This window comes from Raphanus sativus, chromosome 5, assembly GCF_000801105.2.
Source record: "Raphanus sativus cultivar WK10039 chromosome 5, ASM80110v3, whole genome shotgun sequence".
Lineage (NCBI taxonomy): Eukaryota > Viridiplantae > Streptophyta > Magnoliopsida > Brassicales > Brassicaceae > Raphanus > Raphanus sativus.
This window is the reverse complement of record NC_079515.1, coordinates 21,497,733-21,520,610: the sequence shown is the minus strand read 5'-3', so window position 1 is coordinate 21,520,610 and position 22,878 is coordinate 21,497,733. Positions and strand designations below refer to the sequence as shown.

Sequence of the window (22,878 nt, the reverse complement as noted above, 5' to 3'; positions counted from 1 at the left end):
TCTCTCTTTTAATTGTTTTAGAGTTTATAAACGTGGATAGCAGCAACTTAGGTCTCTCTTTGTATTTTTGAAAGGCAACTTTGGTGGATGAATTAACTGTCTAAATTCATCTTCCACGTTTCCACCCCTTATTTTGGTTTTCCCTGTTTGAGTTGATACAATGTCAGATCCAGATTTAAATGGTTCATTGTTGATAATTGGTTTATTTTTTTGTATCATATAGCCTTATCCTAGTTTTCATAAAGTTGAAGACAATATAGTCAACTAGTTAATCAATAACTTTAAATGTGTACCCAACTTCCAAATAATGAGATATTGAAAATGCATATCTAGAATTGAAGTTTTTCTGTCTTTGGTATAACAACAACAAAATGTACCTGTATATGATTTATCCATCTAAATGATTATCATAAAATATATGAATAATCCTTTTTATTAGTTATAGACACTATATATATATATATATGTGTGTGTGTATATATATATATATATATATATATTCTTGTAAAAGTTATGAGCATTTTTGGTTGGTCGATTGAGATTGTTTAATATTATAAGAAAGCAAAGATTAGAAAAGGGTAATTTGCAAGGCATTCCAACAAATCCTTATACTTCATGCAATTTCATGTTTCTCTTTACTTTGTTCGTATAAATATATGTCTATTTTTTGTATTCTCCTATTCATTAAGTTCCTTTTACCCCTTCCTTCTCTCAAAAAAAAAAAAAAATTCCAAATGCCATTTTTCTCCAAGTATCACTTATTCCAAAATATGAAATTTAGAACAATTTCATTACCTATATCTATAGGAATTGCCATAATAGCCATTTTAGCATCCAAAACTCTATTTGACACAGATCCTAGAGCCTTCATGCACAATCCTTTCAATGTTCTGCATACAATCAAAGCTATATCATATTCAGCTATAACTTCCGTTTACAGCCGCTGCCACCACCACTACCACCACCATCATCATCATCACCCTCAAAAACCATCTGATACCAAAAAGAAAGTAACAATATGCGACGATTTCCCCAAAAATATACCTCCACCTGACACGGACACGACTTCATATCTCTGCGTGGATAAGAAAGGCTGCTGCAATTTCACGACCGTGCAATCAGCCGTGGACGCAATCGGAAATTATAGTCAGAGAAGAAACGTGATATGGATCAACTCCGGCATGTACTAGTATGTTTTCGTGTAAACCATATCTTTATTTTTTGCCACTAATTGTCATAACAATCAATTTTGTTATTAAATTTTAGAAAACAATCTATACGTAAAAGTAAATAAATATACTTATTGCGTGGCAGTGAAAAAGTGGTGATTCCGAAGACTAAGCCAAATATCACGTTACAAGGACAAGGGTTCGAGACGACAGCCATAGCTTGGAACGATACGGCCTACTCGGCTAACGGAACTTTTTATTGTGCCACGGTCCAAGTCTTTGGTTCTCAGTTCGTCGCTAAGAACATTAGTTTCATGGTAATTTCATTATTTTTGACAAATAAAAGCAACTAACATACTTGAATTAAAAAGAGGCTAGAAAGCCTAGGATAAAAGATAGTAGTATTTAATAACATCAAGCCTAGCTAGGTTAAATTTTTGGGTATAGTTCTATCCGATGAAACCTGATTAGGTATCCATAATAGGCTAATATCAAAGAGTATGGTAAATAACTTTTGGTGTTGTGCTATATTTTGTGACAGAACATGGCTCCGATACCGAAGCCTGGAGATGTAGGAGCTCAGGCGGTGGCGATAAGAATCGGGGGAGATCAATCTGTGTTTTTGGGATGTGGTTTCTTTGGAGCTCAAGACACTCTTCATGACGATAGAGGTCGTCATTACTTCAAGGATTGCTACATTCAAGGCTCTATTGATTTCATCTTCGGCAACGCTAAATCTCTCTACCAGGTACATATATATTTACATTCTCAGCATCATTTTAGAGGGAATTTAAATAGACTTAATTTATCGACGTCACTATAAACAAATATATATATATGAGCCCCGAAGTTCATATATACAAGTTATATGAAGTTCACGTTAAGATTTGGTTCGGTACTATAATAAGTTTTCCCCTAGTAGGACTGTCGAATAATATCAATGGCGAACCAAGTGAGCCCAGGGTCAAAGTCGGTCAACGGAGCCGTGACTGCAAATGGACGTAACTCAAAGGACGAGAACAGTGGCTTCTCCTTCGTCAACTGCACAATAGGCGGCACTGGTCACGTGTGGCTAGGTCGTGCCTGGAGGCCTTACTCGCGTGTCATCTTTGTCTCAACTTACATGACTGATGTTATCGCATCTGAAGGCTGGAACAACTTCAACGATCCATCTAGGGATGCGTAAGCACATATACTAAACATGCTTTAATTTATTTGTTTTAGCGAAGGATGATTTATTAAGAATAATCCTAATTCCTAAGAGACATGTTTGTTTCTGTGGTTAGGACAATATTTTATGGAGAGTATAACTGTTCGGGTCCAGGCGCTGATGTTTCGAAAAGGGCACCATATGTTCAGAAGCTTAATGAGACTCAAGTTGCTCAGTTCATTAACACAACTTTTATTGATGGAGATCAGTGGTTACAGTTCTCTGATCTTTAGATGAAATCATAATCTCTAACCATATTGTTTATAACAGTAACCTATTGTGTTTACGAGACTGAAATGAAAAATGTGAAATGAGTTGTACATGTAAACTTGTTGAACATAGTAATTTGTTGCAAAAAATAACTTGTTAATATGAAAGAATAGTTGCAACGTACACCTACATGCTGTGACACACCTATACGACAATAATATATTACTAACTACATGAATTACGTGGATTAAGATGATGAAAAATTAACATAAATTATAAAGTTCATACAATAATCATTTTTTTAACTGGAACTTCCAAATTGGAAACAAACTCCTCCTTCGCAGCCACCTCAACCGATCCTTCAATCATTACACATGTATTTTGATGTCGACTACACTGAGAGACATTAGATATTCTACTATTTGAAAACAAGACTAGCCTTTGCACAATGAAGCTTCCATGGGCCTCAACCTGCAGCTATCACTGAAATAAACAACCATACTACAAGAGGTTACCATACGAATCTTCTTAAACTGTTAGAAATTCATCCTGACACTTAACAGAAGTAAAGACAATTTTGTTGTTGATACCTCCTCTGATCTTTGTAGGTTGATGGAAAGCCTAGCCTTGGATCTTCTACTTTACATGATCAATCAGCTATAAGAAAAAAAAAAGCGTAATGCCTTGTTACTCTGTGCGTTTGTTTGCTGTGAAGAGAATGAAGGTTGGTCACTTCCAAGCTCAAAGCCTGGTCAATCCATCCTAAATCAGAAAGAGAAATCAATTGAGTGAGTCAAGAAGGTAAAAACTTAGCACAGCCGAAGCAACATCTGAGCTGAAGAAGTAGGATCTTCGAATAGATATAACGAATTTGAAAGCAATCAAGAAAACCAAAAAGAGAAATAAAAACTTGTTGGCTCTGTATTCAGAACAGAGGATTGAAAAGATTGAAACCTAATCTGCAATGGTAATCAAAACCAAAACTCAGAACTTTTATTTTATTTTATAAGGAAACAAAGAGCAATTAGCCATCAAGCAATTCCATACGATCATGTATTTGTAAATCTTACATTCTTTAAAACGATTATTTATACACAAGTTTTACTAAGACTCGATTTCTAATTGTCAGGATACTTTTGGAAACGATTCCGCTTTCCTCAAGAAGACAAGACAAGTAAAGGTCAAGACTTTATAGAGAATCAAAGACCACCAAACAATTCTACATGATCTTCCACTTAAAAAAAGTGTAGACATGTTTCCTAAATCATACACAGAGAAAACAACAACAAAACAAAAAGATACTAGACACTAAACGCTTCACATTCCTCAGGATCATCACGCAGATCATCATCACTGGTTAATACTGTTTATATGCAATGTTTACTATGATACTACGTACTAGTAGTCTAAACGATCTCACCTTCCTCAAGATCATCAAGAAGAGCATCATCAATATCAGTTTTCAAAACCAACCCAAACTGTTTAAGCAAAGATCGATCTCTTGCCTTACGAGAACCGCCAATGAGAATTAACAGTTCTTTTTCGGCAGACAAAGGATTGAAGTACTTACACTCTGATCTTGCTTCTTCTTCTTCCACCTTCAGCACCGCAAGCCTTGCCTCTTGTCTCATTCTCATTCTCATTCTTGCTTCGATTCTTGCCTTTTCTTGAAGCTTCTTCTTCTTCAGAAGTTGCTTCTCCCTTTTGATCTTCATCATAGCTTCAGACTTGTTTCTACTCGATTTGACAATGATATCCGCAAACCTAATCTTTATCGCTGCCGCACGATCAGATTTTGAGGAAGACGAGAACAGCGGAGGATCACGACCCAGACTTGTTGCTGTCGCCATTGCTAAAAAAAAACCCTAGTTTTCGGGATTGGAAACAGAGAGGAAACGAAATCGAACAGTGATGTCAAGAAGAAACCCTAATTCTCGGATTTTGTTTTTCGCTTACGAGAGAGAGAGAAGAGTGTTTATTTTGTTAAAGGACTGAGTGGGGATTATATAGAGAGAGCGACTGATGCTGCAAAATAGTAATACGCTACCAGATCGAATTTAAAAAAATATTTTTTATTTATTTAGAAAAAAATATAGCCATATTCCAAACTTATATGGTCTCGCCTTGGCGTGCGCATAATTTAGTTTACGTTTATTTTTTCTATAATTATCTTATTTTTTGTCAACTTCTATCATTATCTCAAGGTGTATAACATTGTCATGTTTGGACTAAATTATCTAATCTGAATGAAATAATATATATAATGTTTCTAATATTAAAAATCATTTTTTTGTAACTTAATAATATTAAAAATTATTTTTTCTATAATTATCTTATTTTTTGTCAACTTCTATAATTATCTCAAGGTGTATAACATTGTCATGTTTGGACTAAATTATCTAATCTGAATGAAATAATATATATAATGTTTCTAATATTAAAAATCATTTCGTTTTGAAGAATTATATTTATAAAATTGTAAGGATAAAATAACATGTTAGAAACCACCTCTTTCAAAAATAAGTTGTATACATTAAAGTAAATAAACACAAAAATCAAAACCAATATATTTTGTTGATTTACACATGTTTTTGGTAAATAAAGAAAAATAATTATTTTATTTACTTTGTATGATATATAACTAAATTTTAATGATATTGACAAATATATACTGTATATTTTAATATAAACATTTATTATTGACACTTCTTACTCATATGATTTTATTAACATTTGTATATTTACTGTAATAAAAGTGTAAACCGTTAATTACAAAAAAAATTGAAATTTTAAGACTTCAATAATTTTTTAATTCAAATTTTTTAAATTAACATATTTTTATATAGTATATAACCAATTACTATTTATTTTTAAAAAAATTATATCCGTGTATGCACGGAATAATCACTTGTGTACTTGACAAAGAATTTTTCTTTTAATTAAATGCAGAGTTCATAACTAAAAGGTAGATTTTGTTGCTTAACCAAAAGTGGTAATGCAAATGTATGTTGATAATAATACCCAAAAACCCTAATCGGACCGGCCGGTTCGGTTCAATTTAGAAGAAAAAAACATTAATTGCAATTGCATCTTCTTTCACATTCGCATATTCCTCGGGGAAAATGCTGCTCAAGAGAATAAAGAGGAACAACACACTCGCAGTCCCTTTGTGAATTTCGCAACCTATCGGAAAAGATATGACTAACGTCGACGGCGATCGCGACGGAGACGGACGTTCAACCGCCGTAACCAACTCCGTCACGGAGAGGAGTTCGCCTCCGTCGTCTGATCCTCCAATCCGTGTCTACGCAGATGGGATCTACGATCTGTTCCATTTCGGCCACGCTCGATCTCTCGAACAGGCTAAGAAATCGTTAGTTATACTTTGTCATCTCTCCCGCGAATGTTTCCTCCTCATTGTTTCAGTCTCGATTCCGAATTTGCGTAGCTGTTAGAGTGTGTAATGTTTTGTGGAATCATGGTGATAGGTTAGGATTGATTTTGATGAGTCTTCAAAGCCTTATTCCTTGTAGGTAGGTAGACTCGTTTCGTGTGATTTACATTGTTGGTGGTATTTGGCCCAAGCAGGTTTCCAAACACTTACCTTCTGGTGGGATGCTGCAACGATGAGACTACTCACAAGTATAAGGGAAAGACGGTGATGAATGATCAAGAACGATATGAATCTCTTCGACATTGCAAGTAAGAAGACTCTTCTCCCACTAATTTAATGTTTGCTTGTGCTAGTGATGCTTATGGTTAACCAATTGTATCATGTATGCAGATGGGTGGATGAAGTTATCCCTGATGCACCGTGGGTGATCAACCAAGAGTTTCTTGACAAGCACCGTATTGCCTATGTGGCCCATGATGCTCTTCCGTAAGCTACCTTATATCACTTGTCTTGTTAAAAGATATTGAAATTTGTGAACTTTGTTTCAAACAATTAGCTTTGTTCTTTCTCAGTGTCGACTAACCTTATTTGAATATATATATTTATCCACAGGTATGCTGATGCCAGTGGAGCTGGAAATGATGTCTATGAGTTCGTGAGTCTGAGTTGATGTTAATATCTCATTTTTTTCTGTTGCCGTTATCTGTGACTGATAGTCACTGAGTTTTCAATCCATTGCAGGTCAAAAAAGTCGGGAGGTTTAAGGAGACTAAGAGAACTGAAGGGATATCTACTTCGGATATAATAATGAGGATAGTGAAAGATTATAACCAGTATGTCATGCGTAACCTTGACAGGGGATACTCAAGGGAGGATCTTGGAGTCAGCTTTGTCAAAGTATGGACATCATTTCTCGACCTTTTTCATCTTGTTGTTTTGAAATTTTCCCTACGAAGGAAGGAGTAAACTTTGGATTGTGTTGACTTGCAACAGGAAAAGAGACTTAGAGTTAATATGAGGCTGAAGAAACTTCAGGAGAAGGTCAAAGAACAACAAGAGAAAGTTGGGGAAAAGGTACATATTTTCTCACATTTCCTTTGTAGATTGATCATACCTGAGTCCGTTGTTCTGATTGTTAGAGGTTATCTGCTTATCTTAGTTCTGGAGACACCATTTAGATGAAGAGTAGGCTAAGCTTAGGCCCATTTAGATGAAGAGTAAGCTAAGCTTAGGCCTTTTCTCTACCAATTCTAGTCTTCCCCCTTGAACTTTTGTAGAACGGCCGTATAAAAAATGAATTGTGAGTTAAGCCCTGGAGAAATATAACTGCGTCTTAAACAATTGTAAATCTAAAAAAATATGACGATACTGTGTAACTTAAACTAAAAGCTCGTCAACTTCCGTTTCTGGTTCAGTAGGTATCCTTCTAGGAATGTTCCAGTTTATACCTATTTGTGAGAGTCTGTTGTCAGGATTCTTCTGTTAGATTATGGCACTGCAAGTGGTTGAATTATCTATCTGTAGACTGTAGTAGCATACAGTTCGTGTGTGTGGCTATGAAAACAGTATTCTGTCTTGTGGTGGAGCTCTCTCTTTAAGATCTCTGATACCTGATATCGAAATTTATATGATATGGTTAAGTGGACATAGATTTATTAGCCTCTAATCTATCAAATACACGTTCTAATTCTTGCAGATACAAACTGTGAAAATGGTACGTAATGAGTGGGTGGAGAATGCAGATCGTTGGGTAGCTGGATTCCTTGAAATGTTTGAAGAAGGCTGCCATAAGATGGTAAGTTAGCAAACCTAATACAATCCCCTTTTTCGTGATTTTGGACTAATCTGTCATAAAATAACTTTTATTAGGGAACTGCCATCAGAGACCGAATCCAGGAGAAGTTAATGCGACAAGAGTCCAAAGAATTGCTCGAGAAGGATCAAAACAATCAGCATAAAGACACAGAGGAACAGTTCTATGAAGAATATTTCGAGCATGACATTGTTGACAGCTGTGAAGACGATGAAGAAGAGTACTATGAAGAGCAATGTAGTGCCTCAAAAGCCATAAAAAGTAACTAGAGGAACACAAATTTATGTTGTTTTAGTGTCTATTGTTCACTACTTTTGCAGTAAAATGCTTATCAAATGACTTATTAGTTAGCTACAAAACTTTAGAAAATGTTTGTGTGATCTATTTTCTTATACACGCAATCTTTTTGCCCCCATTTTCTTAGATTTTTGTTGTGGGTTAATTTTTCTAAACCTTCAGTTATTTTTTTTTTTTGGATATTGCCGTAAGATTCCTTCGATGTTCTAATATGTGATTTCAGTAAGTTCTGTTTTTGATTAGGCATATGATAAAATGACAATTTCAAAAGATACTATTTTCTATACGTGACATATACGCCACTAATGTTTTCGACTGTGGTATAACATGAATAAAGATTTAGACCCAAAACAACCCATAATTTTGAAATATAATCCTGTTAATGTTATATTTAGATTCAAAAGCTAAGATCCTTAAAAACAAATCTTATTCTAAAAGTTGAAAAAATCGAAAGCAAACGGAATATCCCGATCTACATGCCTTGCAACCATCCACATTTACCACGTGCTAATTCACTTAGTATGATCCTGAGCACGTTAACTATAAATTAAGAGAACACAAGCTGGGAAAAGCAGAACCTGTTATGTGTGCGATCAGGCTGTGTGCGATCCTAATCTGAAAATCTCAGATCAGATTAATAAATTTTGTTCGTTTGTTTGTTTTCGTTTTTTTTTTTTTTTGAAAAATGCATATAATGAGTCCACCAATGTGCGACCATTGCAACATGGGAAAAGCCATTGTTTATTGTAAGACACATTTGGCTAGTGTTTGTTCTCAATGTGACCGGAAGTTTCACCACTATGTGACTATGGATAGTCCCGATCACTCCCGGCTTCTGTTGTGTGAAAAATGCGTTTTGCATGCCGCAGATGTCCAGTGCCTTGAACAAGGATTGTGCCTATGCCAAACATGCGTTCCAAACGCAAACGTCACCTCAGGCATTCATTTTTGTAACGTTCCTAATAATCATTCTGGTTATAGTTTTCCACGAGATCTCGATCTTGATTCTTTCTCCTCCTCTTTGTCATCTTCTTTAACTGATCTCAGTTGGGGATATCCCTTTGTTCCATTACCTCCAAAAAATGGGGACTCATCATCCTCTTCTTCTATTATTTTTCAAAATTTTGATAATCATACAAAGAATATTAGTGATCAACGAGGGCAAATGCTTCAGCCCGATGATATGGACAATTCTAAGGTATATTCTTATGGTTAGTTTAGATGGGAGTGGGATTTTATTAATATGACGATAAATTTGTGTTCTTATTTTGATGTGTCACTCTACGCAGGATTTTTCATATTCAGGCTTCGAACCTTACAAAACTAAAGATATAGAGAACGTTTGGCTGAACAATTTTGATGACGACAAGTCAGTATTAGATCAAAAAGAATATTTATCCAGGGAAGAATTGATCCTAACCGATCAACTCATCGATGAAATAATGAAACACAATGAAGTAACAACAACCGAGGTATTAGCATACCTCAACATGACTCTGTCGCAAATTGATGTTTTGATTAATTATCTTTCTTGACTTTTTTTGGGTTAAAGATTATATTGGCTTCATCATCGAGTATGTCATAGGTTATACATCAAGATTACAACATCGAAGCTTTGGCTAATGCAAGTTGTGAAGATTACATCACGAATCAAATGATTCAATCAAAGGCAAAGGAGGAGACCAATAACAACGTTGGAAATTTATTCCCTAACGCTCATATTCATGATGAGTGTCGACCATCGCAGTTGATTCTGACCGATGTCGATGAGATGTTAACATGGGAGGAACAATTACTTGAATCTCCTATATACACACCGCAGAATCGATTAGAGGCAAAGAAGAGATATCTTGAAAAGAAAAAGAAACGCAAGTAGGTATTATTTTATTATTGTATCTCATGAAATATAATATTGCACTTAACGTATAGATAGCACCCAAAAAAGTTATACGTACAATCTTAAGGTTATAATGAATGCATGCAGGTTTGGGAAGAAAATTAGATATGAATCTCGAAAGTCTTCAGCCGATACGAAGAAACGACTGAAAGGAAGATTTACAAAAGCTGATGCAGAATATGATTATGACCCACGAGCTAATAATACAAACAAATAGGCTAATAAAACCATGACCCAATAAAAAATGGTTGCAACCATTTGATAATCTTCCTTATGTACGTTTTCAAAATTTCATAAACCAGTCAAAATGCGGGCGTACGTGAAGACGTACGGGGGCACGTGACCCCATCTGATTTTTGTTTTCCTTAGTAATTTCTAATAGCTTATGTAATGGTTTCCTAAACAAACAATTATACATATTGAAAAAAAATTACGTGCTCCCGTCTACATGTAATCTTAGATCCGCCATGAGTAAAATACTCCATATACAGTATTCGATTAATTGAGATTTGAAAGCTTTTATTGTCAAGGGATAAGCTTTTTACTTTTATTAGTTTGATGTTATTAGTTTTCTTTACCAAATGATGCGCACTTTTAGAATTTGTTTTGGTAGAAATCTTTTTTCAAGAAAAATTGTTTGAAATATTATAAATTGTATACTAATTTTCAAAAATACACTCAAGCAAAATATTATAATATCGGTTAAGGGTTTAATAATTATTTTTTGGAACTAAGGGTCGTGACCAAATAATGAAAATGAATAATGCATTTTTTACTATTCTTAATTTGTTTTATCATTATAAGGAATAATTTTTATTTTCCATTCATTCTCATTCCTTTATTTTAGAAAAATATAGAACAAATTTGTTCATCGCCAAAATTAATAAAAATAATATTTTTCTATGTTTTTTAATTTTATTCTTCCGCGTTTTTTCTCTACTCATTCTTAATGTTTCTATGATGGTCATCAGTTACATCCTAAATATTTGAGTGGAGTTAGATTTATAAAGTTCTACAAATAATTATTATCATTTATAAAATATTTATGAGAGTTAATTTAGTTTTTTCATCACAAAACTAAAGTATTTATGAAAATAGTTATCATTTGAAAATAAATTTGAAAAGTGATATCAATTTTTTTTTGTAAACTTAGAATTCTCGCTTTTTTCAACTCAATGTTCAATTCATTTATATATTATGTTATATTTATGAGGATTTTTTCTAGCATGTATCTATTCTATTAAAATGAAGTCACTAAAAATTTACTGTGCAAAATCATAATATGATCATTTCATTAATTACGTAATATGATTTATTTACATTAATATATAACATTTTATAGAAGTTTAAGAACTAACCCACCCCTAGATACTAAATCCTAAATAAAAATCACTAAACCCTAAATTCAAGTGTCATTTTAATTTTGATTGAATTTACTTTTGGAAAATAGTGGCCAACTTAAGGTATTTAAGCATTTTCTCTTAAGAAAAATGAAAATAGAGCAAATTAGGAAAATGACTTCTTTTGTAGCACGACTATTGGTTATGGATATAAAATGATCTGAAAGGGTGGTGGCTCTTCACAGTTGACGGGCACTGAAAGATGAGCTTCGGTTGGCCGTAGCGTTGGGGGTTGTTACTTTGTTAGTTGTGAGGATCAGCCGGTGATTGTACCGATGATCAAACCCAAAGGACAATCAGGAGCGAAGCCACGTTGATCATTATGGCTGTAAGTGCATCCAGTATATTTTAGATATTTTACATTTTACATTGGAGAAATAAGAAGAAAGTGGCTATTTGGTCAAGTTGCGCCCATAACTTCACTCCAACCTAGGTTCAAACCCTTTTACGCTATTTTTATCAATTATTTTGCACCCAGTTTAAAAAACCCCTGACTTCGCCCTGGGGTACAATAAGGGGCGGTTAGGAGGGGAGCAGGATGAAACAACTGTCTATGACCCCTATTTTTTAAAAGAAAATTCAGCAAAATAATTATCAACAAATGGCCCCCGATTTCTTCATTTATTGTACTTAGACCCCCAATTTTTATATCTCTTCAGAGATAAATCTTTCTGTGTTTTAGGCCCCTAAGATTGAGGGACCACTATTTTACCCTGAGTACAATGGCAATTTACCACCGGGATCAATGGGTTCAGGGCCATCCCAATATATCTAGTGGCCTAAAGCATAACTATAAAAAGTGGTCTATGATGTTTATCAACTACAGTATATTTTATATACAACTAGGGTCAGCCCGCCCTACGGGCGGATTATATTTTATTTTTGTGATCTAAATTATTATTTTTGTATGATTAATTGTTATAGTTATTTTTTGTTGTAATCAAATGATTTTAGTGAAAGTATTCTTTTTCTTAAATTGTGTAAGTACTAAAACATCAAATAATATATTTTTATAATATATTTTCTTGTGCTTATAATATATTTTTTATAATCATAATAATTATAGCTAACTCATATATTCATTGTTTTCAGTAAAATAAACCGTATCTCATATTTAAAAAAGAAATTTCATACAAATAGGTAAAACAGCTCTTATGAAAAATGTTGCATGCATACCAAAACTTTTATGAAAATATTATTATTGAATATACTATTTTAATATAAACAAAACAATATATTTCAATTTAACTTTAGTTAAAATATTATTCTAGAATAAAACTCAGTGTAAAAGATAATCAAGATATTCTCAATAGATATGGTTGAGGTACGTTAGATTTCTGGTTAGTGAATATTGTTCTCAATAGATATTGTTGAGGTACGTTAGATTTCCGGTGAGTGAATTTTGTCCTGGTAATCCCACCAGAGACAGAATTGTTAATCTGCTAATGTGAGCGTACTTTATAGAACAGTCTATTTATAGGGGTTCAAGTCATGGTTTTGTTGCTAAGAGCTGCAATGGTCAAGTCCTATTAAAAAAAGAGATGAATGAGCTGAGCTGAATCTTAATCAATTAACATCAATGTGTAGGAATCTCTATTCCATATAGGGGTCACTATTTACATTAAACTTGTTTTCTCTTCACTCCATTTCAGAATCTCCATAGCTAACTTGAGAGATGAATAGGTACCATAGCTAACTTGAGCACACTCTTGCTCCAAGAAATATACAGCTTTTCCCGGTCAATGAAGAGTAACCCACTTAAACTTAACTGCCATGTAATGGAACGCTAGCTGAACCAAAGTGGGGATACCACTGTTGAAACGGTGGCGACTGACCACGTGATTATAGGTTCTGGAACTCATAGGACGTAAAAAGTGTTACATCCCTTCCGCCATGTGGAAACTTTTTGAATTCTGAGAATGATAGATTCTTATCACATAAGGTTTTCAATATACTATTACATAAGATAAAAAGATAGTGGTACTTAAAACTATACAGGGTAAATATTTATACCTTGGAGAAAGATTACTGGAACCAAAACTTTTTTAATATTACTACATATATTTACTCGAACCGTTATAGCTTGGCTCACAGATGGCACCTTCTTTCATCAGGTGCTTCAAAGTTTTGAGTCAATGAGTCCCGGTAGTATCTTGGACCAAGGTGGACCGTAAAAATTAGGAAAATTCCTTGAAGAACGACTTACTTGGTTCACCCTGTCGATCACAAAAAAAGAGATATAAGGGTCGAGTCAATGCAGAATCAAAAGCCTTGAGTGAAATCATATAAATCCAAGAGTATAATCTAACTCGATAAACATGCAAGAATATTTTCTCTTATAAGTAAAAGTATTGCATAATATAGAATGTTAATATTTGCGAAGTGGTTTAGGTAAAGTACAGAACTTTATAGAACTCATTGTGATGAGAACCGCTCCAAAAGGTTTTCAAAGGTGAAATGCAAGTATGATCGATACATATTACTGAAATCTGCGAGTCTCAGCTTGTAATCTTCTTTCTATTGATCAAACCACATCAATTTTATTGAATCCAATCAAAAACAGAAACTCTAACTATGTTCTGTTAAATTCCAATGTCTCTAATTCACCTATTTGGCCAATTACAGATTTCTGTAATTACTGGAAAACAGTATTAGAAAACATTGTTCTCTCAAGGTAACGATTGGATAGTCATACCTGGGATTTTAATAGCAATCAGAGATCTGGATTTTGCCACTGTATGTGGAAGAAGACGACGCCGGTGATGCTCTCCAACAGAAGAACCTTCCCTTCAATTTAAAACAAACAAACACGAAGTGGTTCGCTGAAATATTGTTAGACACGTAACTTTAAAGATCTGGAAAAACTAAAACATGAAGAGAGTCACCGGAATAAAAATCATATAAACTTAAATACCAAAACGAACAAACACGAAGGGGTTACACAGTATTTTGCAAACTCAACAATCAGTAGAGGTTTTATTCCTAAAATCAAAACCAGAATTTAAAATCTAACAAAACATAAAGAGGTTCGCCGGAATCTTTATATATAAAACGAACAATCATGAAGAAGCTCGCCGGAAACACACAAAATTAAAAAAAAAATTGACTCTAACAAAACACACAAAATTCATAGAAATTTTTTGTTCAACCACAAACCGTAAAAAAAAAGCTCACATTGACATCCACAAAGAGCATGTCGACCCACATCAGATCCCCCCACGTTTCACGTTTCTTGTATCCCAGAACCTCAGGAGCCGGGCCTCCACGACGGAGGAGCACTTGCCGGTTTTGATGTCGGAGTAAAAAGCTCTGGAATTCGCCATTTCAATTTTTTCAGTCCCAGATGAAAGAGATAAGAAGAGGAGATGTGATCCCACCTCTATTTATACAAATCTTGGCACCGCCTCTAAGATCATTAGGAAGCTTTGAATACATCATGATAGAGCCACTAAAGGATTTAGAGGAAGCCATTAATCACACCGTTGCAAGACATAAAAGGAAGCCCAGAAGTCATCGGATCACCGCAACACATAGAGAAGAGACGAAATCCATTTCACCGCAACACATCTTTCTTCGCCGGTATTAGAATTTTAACTTCCAAAAAGCCTATTAAAAAGGAAGACAAACGAAGCCCATCAAGACAGTTTAATGACTCGCTGCGTTTTAACTCTAATGGACACGTGTCACAAAGAAATTGAGCGAATTTCTGACGTGGACGCTTACGTGTCAGCAGGAGAGAACCAACTCTCTTTTATATATATAGATATTTTTTGTTTAATTCTGTGTATGAATATTAGACCATTAATGATACTTTATCTATAATGTTTAGTGTTTTCATCAAATAATGGATCACATTTTAGTAGTTACTTGAACCATTATTACATCCTAACATTGAATAACAAAGATAATACTTATTCTGTTTTATAATAAGTGTTATTCTAACATTTTTTTTCATTACACAAAAAGTATTTTTTTACAATTACAATGTAAATTATACTTACTTTCAAATGAAAATTAATTGTAAATTGCATTGATTTTATAAATAATTTTATTTATCTCAAATATTATTAGTTAAAGAAGTGTAATTAATAACAACTTACATATATTTTTACCATTTTTTTAATTTATGTGAAAAATATCAAAATGATACTTATATAGAAACGAAGAGAGCAGCAACAAAAGATAAAATACAATGCCAACATAAAACAAATACAGAATCGTTCAAAAGTCTAAGAAAGTCACAATATAGAAAAAATAAGTTGACTAAGAAGTTAAGACAATATCTTTTAGCCACTGAACTATATTAATACTTTAAAAATGTGGTCTCAAGAATTATAATTTTTTCGTGGCCTGAAGCTCTTGCTTCATCAGGCACTGGGATAAATAGGTTTTCCGATCATTGGAGAAACAGTTGACAAGCCTTATCGATATAAGGAGATCTCACCATTCGTCAAGAAGAGGATGTTTAGGTCAGACATACACGTACTCTATGTAAATTCTTATTTTCCTGGCAAGATGTAATTTAGTATGACTTTATATGTATTCAAGTACAGGCCATTGTTTCGAACGAACAAACTTGGACCCAACCTCATATTTTAAGTTTTAACATCTATTATTTGAGCTTGGAAACTGCAGTTAAAGGAGATTTTTGGAATTCCAAGGGACATTAATCACTTATCCTCTGTTTTCTCTGACATCTCTTTTTCTTGCATTCCTCGTGATAAAAAACGAGAGACTGACTTTATTAAACGGGCACTAGTCCTTTCTCTTCCTTTTAGTGGAGTGTTGTAATGAACCCATAATTGAGTTTGTTTGGGCTCGATTTTAATGAAATATTAGGTGCACAGAAAAGAGTAATTTTTGAAGTTCATCCACCAATAGGAGTTCACCATTTTGTATTTAATATCTTAAAAAAAAAAAAATATTGTCATATTTTTAAAATTAAAAAATAAGAATAAATAAAAAATAATATTAGTTGGAAACAAAAAAAACTTTAAAAAAATAATTTTAATATCATCGACAAAACACTAAACCCTAAACCCTAAATGTTATATCCTAAACCTTTAGATAAATCTTAAACCCTTGGATAAATCTTAAATTCTAGGGTTTATGATTTATCCAAGGGTTTAAGATTTATCCATGGGTTTAGGGTATAGTATTTAACGTTTAGGGTTTAGTGTTTTGCTGACGATACTAAAATTATTTTGAAAAAATCAAGAATTTAGAATTTATCCATGGGTTTAAGGTTTACCCAATGATTTAGGGTTTATGATTTAGGGTTTAGCTTTTTGCTGATAGTATTAAAAGTGTTTTAAAAAAAAAAAATCAACTACTATTATTTTTTATTTTAATTATTGAGTTTTATCTTTTTTTTTTGTGTCTTTGAGTTTTATCTTTTAATTTAAAACAAAACATAATATAACTTGATAATATTTTATTTTTGTTTTTAGAAGATATTAAATATAAAATGGTAAACTTCTATTGGTGGGTGAACCTAAAGGTTCATCCTAGGGATCTAGTAAACCCAAGAATTACTCCAAAAAAATAAGTTCAAACCCAAAATGGTAAAACTACAAATTTTACAAAACATAAAATCACAGATGTTAAAATATCAACTCTATTAAAATAGTCATTCTAATTGAACAATACTTGGGTTCGCCCCTGAGGTAAACTTATGAATTCACTTCTTTCCTTATTTCAATTATATTGCCATAAATATTAATGTCACATAAATAAATAAATTATAAATTACAAAAGAAGTAAACTTTAAATCATAAACTCTAAATTCGAACCCTAAACCCAAATCTTAGATTTTTAATTTTAAACTATACCCTAAACCCAAACCTATACCCTAAACCCAAACCTATACCCTAAATCTTAAATCTAAATTTAAATCCTAAACCCTAAATTCAAACCATAAACCCTAAACCCAAACTCTAAACCCTAAACACAAACTCTAAACGTTAAATCCTAAACTTTAAACCCAAAATGTAAATCATAAACCCAATTTTTTCAAATACCTTTGGGTTAATGATCATCAAATGTATTTTCAAATACATTTTAGTGTATAAAGTTCGGGTTTATGGTTTACAGTTTGGGTTTAAGGTTTAGGATTTAGGGTTTAGAGTTTGGGTTTAGGGTTTAGAGTTTGGATTTAGGGTTTATGGTTTGGGTTTAGGGTCTAGGATTTAAATTTAGATTTAGGATTTAGGGTATATAGTTTTAGTTTAGGGTATATGTTTGGATTTAGGGTTTAGGGTTTGGTTTAAAATTTAAAATCTAAAATTTGGATTTAGGATTTGAATTTAGAGTTTATGATTTAAAATTTATTTTTTTGTAATTTATAATTTATTTATAATGTGATATTAATGTTTATGGCAATTTGATTTAAATAAGAAAAGAGGTGAATTTATAAGGGTGGGTGAACCTAAGTATCGTTCATTCCAATTCTCATTTCGAGTTCATAATATAATTTTTTTTTAAATGAGGGGAAAATATCACTACGTAACCACTTCTTTTGCAGATTAAAGATACGTTCTCGTGGTGTTTTAACTTCACCTATGGACGTAAGTTATTTAATCGTATATATATATATATGTATGTATGTATATTTATACATGTCTCTAGTTACAAGAAAATAAATATATATATAATATTCTATATGGCTCGGATCTTGTGACAATGCACATGTTGAAGGCAGCAAAATTTACGTTACTAAACGTTGCTTGTTTCGTTTCTTCTCTATATTTTAATGTGTAATCGTATATGCTAACCAGAGAATCAGTGAAAAAAACAAGCACATGACAAATCAAAACAACGTATTTATTGAACTAGTTAGATTTGTTAAAAAAATTTACGAACGCGATCTAGTTACGCATTTACTAAACCTCCAAATAATTTATTTTTTGTCAACGAACATCTAATAATTTAATATATCGTCATTAATCTAACAGAACAACAACAATATTTGTTGTTAGGGAAATTAAATTGTATTCCATTTGATTTTGATAAACACGTATAGTTACCATTTGATACACACGTCTTCATTATCAGAAAAGTTGTGTAAACTTATGGAGATTAGTTTGATTATCAAAATACAAACATCTTGAGAAATTTTATAGTGGAGAAAGACCTAACGTACGAGTCCAAAAAGGCTCCCACACGCAAATGACTTATATATTAGGGAAATAAAACAAATAAGCTCCTTCTTTGTCTATGCCTTTTACATTACTTCATTAACTCTCCCCAAGTGCAACCTTCCTCTTCCGCAGCCGCTACAACCGCCATTCTCCACCGTGAGCACCACTTAAATATAGCCACCGTTCTACCATAATACATATGTTTTGAGATCTTTCGATCTATTATCTTATACGTAAACGTAACCAACCAAGATATATCATTCTTTGTATATATATATTTTTCTTCTTTTTCGACCCCTAAGTCCAAGGAAATGCGTCTCTTTCGACCCGCATCGAAAACTCATCCTTCCTCTTCTTCAACTGTGTCGGCTCGTATGATAAACTGTATACTACTTTCTGTTTTGATTTCCTTGGTCTACCTTCTCGTCTCCCTGTCGGTATCAACGCTTCAGCCTAAAGACACTATTAAAGCCTACTTCTTATCTTCTCAAGATCAAGATCATAGCCTAACAAAGATCGATCACATCGTCTTTGGGATCGGATCGAGCACGAAGTGGTGGCCTAAACGTAGAGAATATGTTAAGCTTTGGTGGGATGCTCAGAGAATGAGAGGGTGTGTCTTTGTTGACCGTCCCTTGCCATATTTGGAGAATCACACAGATTCTCATCTCCTTCCTCCGATTTGTGTTTCCGAAGATACTTCAAGGTTCAGGTAACTAAGCAGACCATTAAAATAGTCGTTGATTGTTTAGCAGAAAAAGAGTCACTGACTAAAAGTCGTAGGAGCAATTTTTGGCTTATTAAATTATGAACAATACTTGGGTTCACACCTGAGGTGAACTTATGAATTCACCTATTTCTTTATTTCAATTATATTGCCATAAATATTAATGTCACATAAATAAATAAATTATAAATTACAAAAGAAGTAAACTTTAAATCATAAACTCTAAATTCGAACCCTAAATCCAAACCTATACCCTAAATCTTAAATCTAAATTTAAATCCTAAACCCTAAACCCAAATCTTAGATTTTTAATTTTAAATCATACCCTAAACCCAAACCCTAAATCCAAACCTATACCCTAAATCTTAAATCTAAATTTAAATCCTAAACCCTAAACTCAAACCATAAACCCTAAACTCAAACTCTAAACCCTAAACCCAAACTCTAAACGCTAAATCCTAAACTTTAAACCTAAAATGTAAATCATAAACCCAAATTTTTCAAATACCTTTGGGTTAATGATCATCAAATGTATTTTCAAATACATTTTAGTGTATAGAGTTCGGGTTTATGGTTTACAGTTTGGGTTTAAGGTTTAGGATTTAGGGTTTAGAGTTTGGGTTTAGGGTTTAGAGTTTGGGTTTAGGGTTTATAGTTTGAGTTTAGGGTATAGGATTTAAATTTAGATTTAGGATTTAGGGTATATAGTTTGGGTTTAGGGTATAGGTTTGGATTTAGGGTTTAGGGTTTGGTTTAAAATTTAAAATCTAAAATTTGGATTTAGGATTTGAATTTAGAGTTTATGATTTAAAATTTACTTTTTTATAATTTATAATTTATTTATAATGTGATATTAATGTTTATGGCAATTTGATTGAAATAAGGAAAGAGGTGAATTTATAAGTTCACTCCAGAGGTGAACCTAAGTATCAAGGCGCCTTTAATGTTGTACTACCAAAATAATGTTAAACTCCGCGTTTGTAAAAAAATAAAATTACAGCTACTTCATATTAGCAAGAAATTTATTCCTACAGTATTACTTGAGTTTAACCTTTTAAACAGAGGGTAACTGGTTAGCCCAGAAAATGAGTATAACTAAATTAATTAGCCTATAGAACTATTGATCATGCATGCCCTACAGATACACTTGGAGAGGCGGTGACCGAAACGCGATTCGAATCGCGAGGTGCGTGTTAGAAACCGTAAGGATGTTCAATTCCTCCTCAGAGGAAGTAAGATGGTACGTTTTTGGATACGACAATACTATATTCGTCCCGGAAAACCTTGCAAGAACGCTCTCCAAGTACGACCACACATCATGGTATTACATAGGAGCAAACTCAGAGATTTATCACCAGAACTCTAAGTTCGGACACGACATGGCGTTTGGCGGTGGAGGGTTCGCTTTAAGTAGCTCGTTAGCCAACGTTTTAGCTAAAAACTTTGATTCTTGTATCGAACGGTATCCACATTTGTACGGAGGAGACTCTAGGATTCATGCTTGTGTGCTTGAGCTTGGAGTTGGATTGTCTAATGAGCCTGGCTTCCACCAGGTTTGATATACTTTTTAAATTTTAAATGCTGATTCTTTTCTCAAAAGTATCCGTTATTTATTTAATTTATGCAGTTTGATGTGAAAGGAAATGCATTGGGAATATTGACATCACATTCAACGAAACCATTGGTGTCTCTACACCTTGTGCCCCACATTGACCCAATTTTCCCAAACTCAACAACTTTTGGCGCAGTACGCCACCTCTTCTCTGCTGCAGAAGTTGATCCTCTCCGTATACTTCAACTCTCCGTTTGCTACGACCGTTGGTACTCTTGGACCATCTCTGTCTCTTGGGGCTACAGTGTTCAGGTTAGTTAATAATCATTTTCTCTTTTTATATAAGAAATGTTAACTTAACATCCATATAGATATGACTAGTTGGAATGTTGCTTTAGTTTATTAAGTTTAAGAGCTTTAGCTAGGTCAAAATGCGTAGTCCTAGCTAGATACATATGATTTTAAAATAAAGTTGCACTACAATATAAAAACGGTTTCTGGATTGAATAAATTTAACATTATTTTTTAAAAAAATTTATAGATGATTTTGCATGCAACATTGACTAATTCGGATTTGGAACTTAAGTTAAAAACCATTTTTCGTCTTTCAAATTAGAGATTAAGCTAGACGTATAATTAAGGCCACTAAACCAAATGGATTTGTTGTTTCAAATGTCAGATTGAGGGTAGGCATATGTATCTACGGGATGTTTTGAAAACACAAGAAACGTGGAAACCATCCGGGGGGTTGGCAAGTGTGTACACATCCAACACAAGAGAGGTTCATCCTGATCCTTGCCAAAGACCAGTCACATTCTTCATGGAACATGTTTCTTCTTCTCCTGTTGATGGAACTATTAGAAGTGTGTATAAGCAAGCTTACGAGAATTGCACTTATGATCCCATTTCATCTCCTCGCAAACTAGAAGAGATTAGAGTGTTTTCTACAAGACTCGATCCCAATATGAGACAAGTAAGTCAATTTACCTTATCTTAATTTTTGGAATATTTTTTTAAAAAATACAATTTCGTTCTTCTATATTGATAGTTAGGAGGATGAATAGATTTTGAAAGAAATATAGCGTGTTAAATATTTAAATGATACCATGGAAATCTAATCTTGCCTTTTCTATTTATCTTTAGTTTACGATTTTAATTAATTTATATTTATTGGATGTGGTAGTTGAAGGCTCCGAGAAGACAATGTTGTGATATATTACCAACTTCTTCCACCGGTGGAAAAGTAATGGAAATTGGAATTCGAGAATGCAAAGAGGATGAGTTGATTTATATACATTCCTAGTAGCAATGTACCTAATATTCCCTCCTTTTTGTTTGTTTACGTTGCTATCAAATTCTTGCAAAATAGTTTTTAGTTATTAAGCTGCTAATTTCATAACAAAATCAAACTGTGTTGTTATTCAACTTTCGAGATTGCAGTTAACTATTTTTGATATATCCACCGGCTCTACTCTTATACTATAGAGAAACTATGAACATATAAAGTTATTGTTTTTGGTAATTATGTTAAGGAACCTATGAATATCCAACAAAAGATGAAGTAAATATATTATAAAGTTACGAGAACTGTTGAGAAGAGATTTGAATGATAGGAAAAGAATCAGTAAAAGAAAAGACTTTTGACAAATACAAATGATCGATTATTCACCTAAAATTATTCTATCTGAAAAAGAGTATAAAATGGTTCAAGAATGATATTTTACTTCTGTCACAAGAAAAGAATACAACATTTTGTTTTAGAATTTCTCACTTTTATAAGCCTTTTAAAACCTAGCGTATTATAGACAATTTAACGTGGGCCAAATAAAAGTCCACTGCTAGGAATAAAAAAATAAATATTACACTTTGTTTTCTTTAAAAACAAAATTGTTTCACGATATAATTAGTTTAAACACTTCAATGCAATTTTTATTCACTAAATAATGTGTGACAAATTAAATTATGTTGGCTATTTTATAATTGGTTAAAATTTTATATTAAATGATATTTTTAATAAATAATCACTTTCTTAATATTAATGTTTTTAGCCAAATCTATCTGCAATTTGAA

The 22,878-nt window shown here is 33.0% G+C and overlaps 4 protein-coding genes and 1 long non-coding RNA gene across 5 annotated transcripts; 4 read left to right on the top strand and 1 right to left on the bottom strand.

The window, feature by feature from the left end:
• The first annotated feature begins 707 nt into the window (after positions 1-707).
• Positions 708-2,756, top strand: LOC108857534 (probable pectinesterase 8). Its single transcript, XM_018631527.2, has 5 exons — positions 708-1,189; positions 1,315-1,486; positions 1,711-1,917; positions 2,092-2,351; positions 2,456-2,756. Exons 1-5 carry the CDS (start codon positions 735-737, stop codon positions 2,610-2,612), a joined length of 1,251 nt encoding a protein of 416 aa, XP_018487029.1. The 5' UTR covers positions 708-734; the 3' UTR covers positions 2,613-2,756.
• Positions 2,757-2,819: 63 nt separating this feature from the next.
• LOC108857535 (uncharacterized) lies at positions 2,820-4,580 on the bottom strand. Its single transcript, XR_001950363.2, has 3 exons — positions 4,160-4,580; positions 3,180-3,351; positions 2,820-3,072 (listed from the first exon to the last, which is right to left on the bottom strand). It is a non-coding gene; the product is annotated as an uncharacterized LOC108857535 (long non-coding RNA).
• Positions 4,581-5,691: 1,111 nt separating this feature from the next.
• Positions 5,692-8,258, top strand: LOC108857042 (choline-phosphate cytidylyltransferase 1). Its single transcript, XM_018630964.2, has 8 exons — positions 5,692-5,962; positions 6,178-6,291; positions 6,374-6,469; positions 6,596-6,638; positions 6,725-6,880; positions 6,977-7,057; positions 7,680-7,778; positions 7,853-8,258. Exons 1-8 carry the CDS (start codon positions 5,787-5,789, stop codon positions 8,063-8,065), a joined length of 978 nt encoding a protein of 325 aa, XP_018486466.1. The 5' UTR covers positions 5,692-5,786; the 3' UTR covers positions 8,066-8,258.
• Positions 8,259-8,666: 408 nt separating this feature from the next.
• Positions 8,667-10,422, top strand: LOC108858513 (putative zinc finger protein CONSTANS-LIKE 11). Its single transcript, XM_057010390.1, has 4 exons — positions 8,667-9,291; positions 9,383-9,565; positions 9,679-9,965; positions 10,078-10,422. Exons 1-4 carry the CDS (start codon positions 8,779-8,781, stop codon positions 10,205-10,207), a joined length of 1,113 nt encoding a protein of 370 aa, XP_056866370.1. The 5' UTR covers positions 8,667-8,778; the 3' UTR covers positions 10,208-10,422.
• Positions 10,423-18,625: 8,203 nt separating this feature from the next.
• Positions 18,626-22,293, top strand: LOC108858512 (uncharacterized). The gene is made up of 5 exons (XM_057010693.1): positions 18,626-19,241; positions 20,398-20,809; positions 20,884-21,120; positions 21,488-21,781; positions 21,992-22,293. Exons 1-5 carry the CDS (start codon positions 18,841-18,843, stop codon positions 22,109-22,111), a joined length of 1,464 nt encoding a protein of 487 aa, XP_056866673.1. The 5' UTR covers positions 18,626-18,840; the 3' UTR covers positions 22,112-22,293.
• The last annotated feature ends 585 nt before the right edge of the window (positions 22,294-22,878 follow it).